General features: G+C 47.5%; 1 protein-coding gene across 6 annotated transcripts in view; it reads left to right on the forward strand.

The window, feature by feature from the left end:
* The window catches only part of myoz2a (myozenin 2a), a 10,051-nt gene extending 3,066 nt beyond the window's left edge, over nt 1-6,985 (forward strand). For 5 of the 6 annotated variants that reach the window (XM_012832464.3, XM_012832465.3, XM_012832466.3 and 2 more), the window contains 4 exons: nt 2,706-2,872; nt 3,741-3,864; nt 5,783-5,966; nt 6,418-6,985. In XM_012832464.3, coding sequence (XP_012687918.1) covers nt 2,706-2,872; nt 3,741-3,864; nt 5,783-5,966; nt 6,418-6,658 — 716 coding nt within the window. In that variant the 3' untranslated portion in view covers nt 6,659-6,985. Of the gene's footprint in view, nt 1-117; nt 141-2,705; nt 2,873-3,740; nt 3,865-5,782; nt 5,967-6,417 lie in introns of those variants that run through there. The other variant, XM_012832468.2, reaches the window with a different exon arrangement.
* The last annotated feature ends 3,015 nt before the right edge of the window (nt 6,986-10,000 follow it).

Below are 10,000 nucleotides of genomic sequence, written 5' to 3' on the forward strand. Positions count from 1 at the left end.
ATCAATCAATAAATTAATCCATTGATCAATTAATTAATCTGTAGAGAAATACAGGGCCCCAGTGGTACGTCAATCTATCAATCAACCAATCAATCAATCAAATAATCAATGAATCTGCAGAGAAATACAGGGGCCCAATGGTACATCAATTAAGAAATCAATTTATCAATTAATCTGTAGAGATTTACAGGGGCCCAGGGGTACGTCAATCAATCAAACAGTAAGTGCATTTCTCAAAACCATGGGTACTACAAACCCACACCACACAACAGACTGAACTGAGCACTCACTGAAACTGTACAAGCAGTGATAAATGCTTCAACTGTGTTGCACATCATGACTCACCCAATGAATAGATGCTGTCGGTGGACAATGGGTGGTAACCAGACAGTCGTTCAGGTCAGGTGACAGGTCTTAACCAATCAGAGACCAGAATTACTTCTTTACTTCCTTACTTACCACTGATTGTCTGGTTACCACCCATTGTCTACTGACAGATGCCTTGATGTGCTTGAGACAGAGACGCTGCATCACATACGGAAGTGAAACTGAAACAGGGCGTCCGGGCAGCAGGAATGAACACACCTTAGAGGTGGTGATGGGGTCGTTACACCAAGAATCGCATCCATTCATTTCTGCTACCCGAGCGCCATCAAGTACACTTATGGTCACTTGCGGATATCATTTCCATGTTTCAATCGCTAAAACTGAGTTTGTAGGACTACTTCTTCCCGCCACGCATTGAGTCTTTACTTAAGTTACAGGACAAACTGCCGTTTCTAGTTCTAAATGGATGGTTGCTATGGCCCAGTCATCAGTTCCATACCTCTGGTTGCCAAGCCAGCATATCCCAGCATTCCGTCGGCGCACTAATTTGAAACTATTATCACAACACGACAGCTCATTTAGCATCACAGCTTGATTTGATATTGATATTGATATGGAATTGATTTGATATTGATATGGGATTGATTCGATATTGATACGGAATTGATTTGATATTGATATGGAATTGATATTGCAAGTGCAATATAATCCAAGAACTTGGACAACTTCATAGGTGTTGCAAATATCAAAAGTTAATTGATTTAATTGGACATTTAGCCCTGCCCTGGTTAGCTAAATATGATAATGTAAGTCAACTGCACTTCTAATAATCTAACCCATCCAATTGTACACACACACAAACACACACACACACACACAGTCCAGTCCAGTCCAGTCCAGTCCAGTCCAGTTATGCTCTAACTAATTAGTGGCCCTGCACTCCCTGGCTGGGCTAAATATAAGCCAATGGGAGGCTTCCCCCCAAACTGCTCTGGTGTCACTAATCCTTTTGTAGTGGTGGGAGAGGCTATTATACACACACACACACACACACACACACACACACACACACACACACACACATACACACATAAACACACACACACACACACACACACACACACACAGAGTTTGTAGTGGTCCGGGGAGAAGCTACACACACACACACACACACACACACACACACACACACACACACACACACACACACACACACACACACACACAGTTTGTAGTGGTCCGGGGGAGAGGCTATTTCTGGGGGGACAACTTGGCCTGTCTGAGTGCCGGGGACAGCTGAGCAAAGCAGAGCAGTACAGGGCCTTTGATATGCTACACGCACACACACACACACACACACGCACTCACGCACACACACACACACACACACACACACACACACACACACACACACACACACACACACACACACACACACACACACACACACACACACACTCTTATGCACTCACACTCTCACAGCCACACAGCTCCGTAATTAGGCTGCATCTGGCAAACAACATAACTGGACATGAGGTCAGATGCTTTTATGAGGGGCTGGCTATCTGAACCCCCCACACACACACACACACACACACACACACACACCAGTGGCAGGTGTTAGGAAGACACGATGTGTGTGTGTGTGTGTGTGTGTGTGTGTGTGTGTGTGTGTGTGTGTGTGCATGTGTATGTGTATGTGTGCAAATGTGGGTGTGTGTGTGTGTGCGAGTGTGTGTGTGTGTGTGTGTGTGTGTGTGTGCGAGTGTGCGAGTGTGTGTGTGTGTGTGTGTCTGTGAGTGTGTGTGTGTGTGTGTGTGTCTGCGCGAGTGTGTGTGAGTGTGTGTGTGTATGTGTGTGCTGACACAGACGTGACACATTCTGATTAGCTTGATGGAAAGTTGGTAAGAGTGATAGTCAGACGGCATACTCCTATAAGCTATATGAAGACACTTTCTACAGACACACACACACACACACACACACACACACACACATACACACAGGGAGATACTCTCTCTCTCTTTCACACACACACCACACACACACACACACACACACACACACACACACACACACACACACACACACACACAGACAGATACTCTTTCTCTATCTCATACACACACACACACACACATACACACACACACACACACACACACACACACACACACACACACACAGGTAGCTACTCTCTCTCTCTCACACACACACACACACACACACATACACAGAGACAGCTACTCTCTCTCACACACACACACACGCACATACACACAGGCAGATACTCTCTCACTGGCCTGCACACACACACACACACACATCCACACTGTGTTGCTAATGTCTGTGTGTGTGTGTGTGTGTGTGTGTGTTAGAGTCTGACATGGACCTGGGCAGGAAGGTGAGCGCTCCTAAGGAGATCATGTTGGAGGAACTCTCTCTGGCCTCCAACCGCGGCTCCCGCCTCTTCAAGCTCCGCCAGAAACGCTCTGAGAAATACACCTTTGAGAGCATCCAAAACCAGCAGAACACACAAATCAATGTGAGTACACACACACACACACACACACACACGCGCGCGCTCTCTCACACACCTCAGAATGTCTCAGAGAAATACACCTTCGCAAGCATCCAAAACCAGCAGAACACACACAACAACGTGAGTATGCACACACCACACACACTATCTCTCTCTCTCTCTTTCTCTCTCTCACACACACACACACACACACACACACACTCACACAGAACATACACATCAACGTGAGTATGCACACACACACATCAACACATATATTGTGTACTATGTGCTGATGTCACAACCTCAGGGGGAAACATCGCATCTTCACCATACATCACTGTACATGTACACACACACACACACACACACACACACACACACACACACACACACACACACACACACACACACACACACACACACATCAACACATATATTGTGTATTGTGTGCTGATGTCACAACCTCAGGGGGAAACATCGCATCTTCACCATACATCACTGTACATGTACGTACACACACACACACACACACACACACACACACACACACACACACACACATCAACACATATATTGTGTATTGTGTGCTGATGTCACAACCTCAGGGGGAAACATCGCATCTTCACCATACATCACTGTACATGTATGTGCCTAACACACACACACACACACATACACCTCTCTTGTTCTCTTTGTGTCAAAGTCTCTCCTTATTTGCCTCTCCTTTCCTCTTCTCCCCTCCTCCTCCCTTTTTCTCCTCCATCTCCTGTTTTGTCTATCCCCCTTCTCCCCCTCTCTCCATCTCTCCTTCTTTGTCTCTGTTTACCCTACCCCCCTCTTCATCTCTCTCTCTCCATCTATCTCCATCTCTCTCTCTCTCTCTCTCTAGAATGGAGTGACTCCTAATGTAGAGATGAAGAGTGAAAACGGGCAAGAGGGCGGTGACCAAGGTGACCAGACCCCCCCGCCCCCCTCGGACGCTGTACCCGCTGACCCTAACATCATCGCTCCAGGTTAGTGTCACTTCACTCCTGTGCCCTTACCTGACCCTAACAGCATTGCTCCAGGTCAGTCTCACGGGGGTCAGCTCACCTCACTCCTGTTGAACTGACCGCTGACCAGTTCTGTAGCCCTGTGCTTCTTACCCCTGACCAGTTCTGTGGCCTCTTTTCTTTTCTTGCACTCATCTCTTACCCTTCTCCCTCTTTCTCCCTCTTTCCTCCTCTCTCCCTCTCTCTCTCTCTCTTCATCCGTATCTTTCCCATCCCCATCTATCTATCTCTCTCACTCAGTCAATGACCTGTATATTTCTCCCTCTCTCCTTCCCTCTCCTTCTCTCTCCTTTCCCTCTATCTATTTATTCCTCTCTCCTCTCCATCTCTCACTTTCTCTCCCTCTCCACCTCTGTCCTCACCCTACATCCCTCTCTCTCTGTGACCTGCATATTTCTTCCTCTCCTTCCTCTCACCTCTCTCTCTATCTGCTTCCCCCTCTCTCTTTGACCTGCATATTTTCCCTCTCCTTCTTTCTCCTCTCCATCCATCACTCTCTCCACCTCTCTTTTCTCTCTCTTCTCCCTCTCTCTCTGTGACCTGCATATTTGTTTAATAGCTATGTGTCCCCACAGGAAGCTTGTCAAACATTTCCTGTGTGTGTTTTAACCTGCTGTCACGGCAACACTCTGTGATATCATCAGTTGCAGCTTGCTCATACACTCACACACTCTCTCTCACACACACACACACACACACACACACACACACTCTCTCTCTCACACACACACAGTCACACGCTCACACTCACACACACACAGTCACACACACACACAGTTACACACTCACACTCACACACACACTCTCACACAAACACACAGTCACTGATTAAATGCAGTTAGAGTTAGGCCACTCAGTCTAAGGCCAACCACTACCACTATCCACTGTGAAGGAAAGGAGGAGTGTTGGAAGTAGGACCAGAATCTGTGTAATTTTCTGAGAAGAGAAAGAGAAAGAGAGAGAGTGTGTGGGTGTGTGTGTATGTGTGTACATAGTTATGTAATGTGGGTGTTCTGTCACATATCACCCCCCCCCCCCTCCCCCCACTGCAGACAATCTCCTTCCTGAGTTTATCGCTGCAAAGGAAAGTTGGTCCTACTGGAGCAACACACACACCACACACACACACACACACAAACACACACACACACACATACATACACACACACACACACACACCACACACGCACATACACTCACACACACACACACACACACTCACACACTCACATAGAAATACTCACAGTCTCACACACACACACGCTCACACACACACACGCTCGCACACACAAACCCACATGCACACACTCAGAGTTCAGCTGGCTGTAAAGAGACACTGTGTGTGTGTGTGTGTTAGTGTTACATGAGTGTTTCCTGTCTTTCTCCGCCTCATCTTTTCTAGTGTATTTTCTTTTATTAGTTAGTTTACCGTCAGTTAGGATATCACTGAGATGAGTTAACCAAGTTAAGATATCAGTGAGATGAAATAAGAAGAAATCAACTGCGACTTTGTTGAATTTGATGTTTTTTCAAAACATGATTGCTCCTACCTGTTTTTTTGCACACGCAAGTCACTAGCATCATCATGATGCATAAGGTCTCTAGGCTCTTTCATTGGATACCTGTGTGATGTCACACAATAACGACTTTGTGAATTATTCAGACAAGAGGTTTGTTCACTTAGAAACCAAATTACTTCACAATAATACTTCACAATAATGCTACATTGTGAAGGGCTAATCCTGCCATTTATTTTGATATGTGAGTCACAACAAGGGAATGCGTATTTTGTGAGATATGGGACGGGATGAGGGGTGCGAATCTCTAATGAGTTTGGACGCACCCCCTCTCACCCTTCTTCACCCCCATCTCTGTGCAGGTTATGGCGGTCCCCTTAAAGATGTCCCACCCGAGCGCTTCAACCTCACATCCATCCCACGCTCCTACCACTCTCCATGGCAACAGGCGCTTAGCAGCGACCCTGACCTGTCCGAGACGCTCCTCCCCTTCATGGCCGAATCGGAGCCCAAAGCCGAGACGCCCACCTTCAAGAGCTTCAACCGGTGAGCAGATTAGGGCAGATATGCCCAGCTTAGAGTTAAACAGAATTGGACAGACTTGGGTAGAGTTGCATAGAGATGGGTAAAGTTAAGAAGAGTTAGGTAGAGTTGGGTAGAGATGGGTAGAGTTGTGTAGAGGTGGGTAGAGTTAAGTAGAGTTGGGTAAACTGAAGTGGAGTTGGATAAAGGTGGGTAGAGATGGGTAGAGTTGGGTAGAGTGGAACACATCTAATAGTCCTGTCCATTCAGGGCCCTCCACGTGACCAAGCCAAGCACCAGGGGTATCAGACCATACTCAGAGATACAGGGGGTCCTTCACACCAATACCTCTTTTCCTGCCAATCACATGACCCTACCACCTGCCAATCATATAACTCTTTAATCACATGACCCTACCACCTACCAATCATATAACCCTGACACCTCACCCTTCCTGTAACTGTGTGTCTCTCAGTGTTGCTTTACCGTTTGGAGGTTTTGGCCGCTCTGCCAAGCTGCCCGCGCCCGCGCCCAAAGACACGCCCTTCAGCCATGGCCTGAGCCCAGAACCCCCGGCATCCGAGACCATCACCCTGCGGCCCACCTTCAACCGCACGGCCTTGGGCTGGATTTCAGACGGAGCCCCGCTGGTGCTGCCTGAGATCCCCCTGGACCCCATCGACCCGAACTTCATCCCTGAGTCCGAAGATCTCTAAGGCCCTCACATGATGTGTGCGTGTGTGTGTGTGTGTGTGTGTATATGTGTCTGCTCCCGTTAGGGGCACCTGTCTCCCATGGGTGTCAGTAACCTCTGTCAGCAGCCAGGGGGCAGTGTGCTGGCTGTTTCCCCTGCAGGATAACCCTACACATGCTAAAGGTAGCCATCAGCAGGGCTAGCCTGAGCGCTATCTCTCATACCTTCTGTACATAGACGTGACTCTGTTGAACACATGTATTGGTCATCGTTTGGACCCAGCAGTCCCGGTGTGGAACACATGTATTGGCCATCATTTGTAGGCCCAGATTAAAGCCAAAGCAGACACTCGTGTGTTTCTCTCTGATTTTTAAGCATCAGTGTGTGTTCATCCTCAGCGTCATGATAAGGGATTTTGCACACACATACACACACACACACACACACAAACATGGGGATGCAAGGTTGAGAGGGCATTTAGAGTATGTGTGTGTGTGGGTGAGAGAGAGAGAGAGAGAGAGAGAGAGGGAGGGAGAGAGTATATACCTGTGTGTGTGTGAGAGAGAGAGGGGGGGAGAGAGTATATACCTGTGTGTGTGTGTGTGTGTGTGTGTGTGAGAGAGGGGGGAGAGAGTATATACCTGTGTGTGTGTGTGTGAGAGAGAGAGGGGGGAGAGAGTATATACCTGTGTGTGTGTGTGTGTGAGAGAGAGAGGGGGGAGAGAGTATATACCTGTGTGTGTGTGTGTGTGTGAAGAGGGAGTATTTGGGAGAGAGAAGAGAGAGGGGGGAGAGAGTATATACCTGTGTGTGTGTGTGTGTGAGAGAGAGGGGGGGGGAGTATATACCTGTGTGTGTGTGTGTGAGAGAGAGAGAGAGAAAGAGAGGGGGGAGAGAGTATATACCTGTGTGTGTGTGTGTGTGTGTGTGTGAGGGAGAGAGAGAGAGAAGAAGAGTAGATACCTTTGTGTGTGTGTGTGTGTGTGTGTGCGTGTGTGTGTGTGTGTGTGTGTGTGTGTGTGTGTGTGTGTGTGTGTGTGTTTTTGAGGGAGAGAGTATATACCTGCATGTGCAGTCTCAACACACCTCAAGGTGACACACTCCAAGCTGACAAATCAAATCTGACAGCACAGAGATTTGTGATGACTTTTTTTTTTACTTCAGGGACACTGAACCACTGAGTCTTATGCTTATACACACCCAGACATGCATATGCTCACACACACACACACACATACACATACACATACACATACACACACACACACACACACACACATACACACACACACACACACACACACACATTCACATACACATACACATATGAACATACAAAAACACACAAACACTCAGGTGTTTGACAGACACACACTCTTATCATCTTCTTGATCACTCAAGCAGCAGTGAGCGAAGGTATTTTAGCACACAACCTCCCTACGCAGACATCACAGTCTGGTATAAGTAGTACTAGCATCATGCTAACAGCAAGAGGAGGCCTTGTAGTCCACTACCTCCTACTTCATGAATGTGCGCTGAAGAAGAAATTCTGAAAATGTAAAAATATCCTGGACAAAATCGCCAATTTATGTTATGGCACCACGGCAACCGCAACAAAAAGGGGAAAGTCTGTGTCTAGGGGGTTTCAATGAAAATTAAGAAGGACCATTAACCAGCACCGGCTGACTCAATGGTGATAAATACCACTGGATAAACTGCCCTAACCCACTGATGGTAAACAGCAAGACAGGCCAGCAGACCGCTGGTACATCTTCCAACAGGCACCAAGGTTTCCATAACAACGCCTTTGTTGCACCACTTGTTGTAGCCAGATATGAACTAGCTAGCTGGTTAGTTAGCCATCAAAGTAAACCCACCAGCTGACTAGCCAACATTCAGTCGAATTCCATTTGTTTTTATGCCTTTGTTAGCATAGGGAAGGACCGGGATGAAAGTAACACTTTTTTAATTCAATATGATTTACAAAGTGATCATATAAGAATGAAAGACAATGTTTTGTGACTAACAACATACATATGTACTCTGTAAAATACAGTATTTAGAGACATTTGCATTTACAGACCTGGACAAAACAGTTTAGGATATTTGAACAACAGTGTAACAACCGCAATGTTATGTTTGCCCATCCTGGAAGGGTTGACAGTAACACTCACTACAGTACAACAGAGTGCAGGTCAGCACCACTAATTCACCCTCAAAGGGAAACATCAATGTTGCAGATGGAATGATGATATAGACAACATGACATTCCGTCTGGGACATCGTTCCTGCTGTGATGGCCCAGACAGAATGTTGTCCCAGATGGAATGATATCATTCCAGACAGAATGATGTCACAGATGGAGAGATGCTCCAGACGGAATGCTGTTCCGGCTCTCACATGGCTCTGAGTCATTCCGGCCTCCTGCCTCATGGACGGAAACTTTCTCTGAATTACAATGTTATTCCAGGCGCATGCCACCGGCACAGGCTGGCCCAGCCAGCTCCAGCCCCGGACAGGAAATACCCTTCATTGCAACCAGTCACGTGACCCTCTGCTCCACATTCCTTGCTCTGCATTCCGCTGCCGTCGGAATGACCGGAAGTCTAGTGGCGGAGCAGAGCTGCTTATTGGAAGTGGAATTCCTCACGTAAGGATCCGGACATGAAAGCTGCGTGTGTGTGTGTGTGTGTTTACCCAGGGTGGGCCGTATTGTGCTCCGAATCAGGGGAGCGTGGGTAGAAATAGTGAGGGGCGTTTTCTGTCTTTCATCTCCACCTGTTTCCCCCTCTGGCGGGGGGGTTGGCGGGGCAGGTCTCTGGCGGGGCTGGTTTGGCGGGCCTGGTTTGGCGGGGCAGGTCTCTGCAGACAGCTGCCCGGGGCGATTAGGGCCCAGGGGGGTCCAGCCACAGAGTTAGCAGTCTACACCCACAGAGGGTTCTACTGCCCCTACTTACCCTGCACAAAGCCTCCTCAGATGTCTGCACGTACTTGCTTTCATGTCACACCCTAGCAAGGCATTTATAAGAGCAGGTCACACCATTGCACGGCCATTATAACAGCATTAGGCAGCATAAGGAGTTCCTCCAGACACTGTTATGCTTGTGTTAGCTTCCTAATCTGTCTGTAGTGATGACACTGATAGTAATGACTGTGTCTGTCTGTAGTGATGACTGTGTCTGTCTGTAGTGATGACTGTGTCTGTTTGTAGTGATGACACTGATAGTGATGACTGTGTCTGTCTGTAGTGATGACTGTGTCTGTCTGTAGTGATGACTGTGTCTGTTTGTAGTGATGACACTGATAGTGATGAAACTGATAGTAATGACTGTGTCTGTCTGTAGTGATGACTGTGTCTGTCTGT

Source organism: Clupea harengus, chromosome 18 (genome assembly GCF_900700415.2).
Source record: "Clupea harengus chromosome 18, Ch_v2.0.2, whole genome shotgun sequence".
NCBI lineage: Eukaryota > Metazoa > Chordata > Actinopteri > Clupeiformes > Clupeidae > Clupea > Clupea harengus.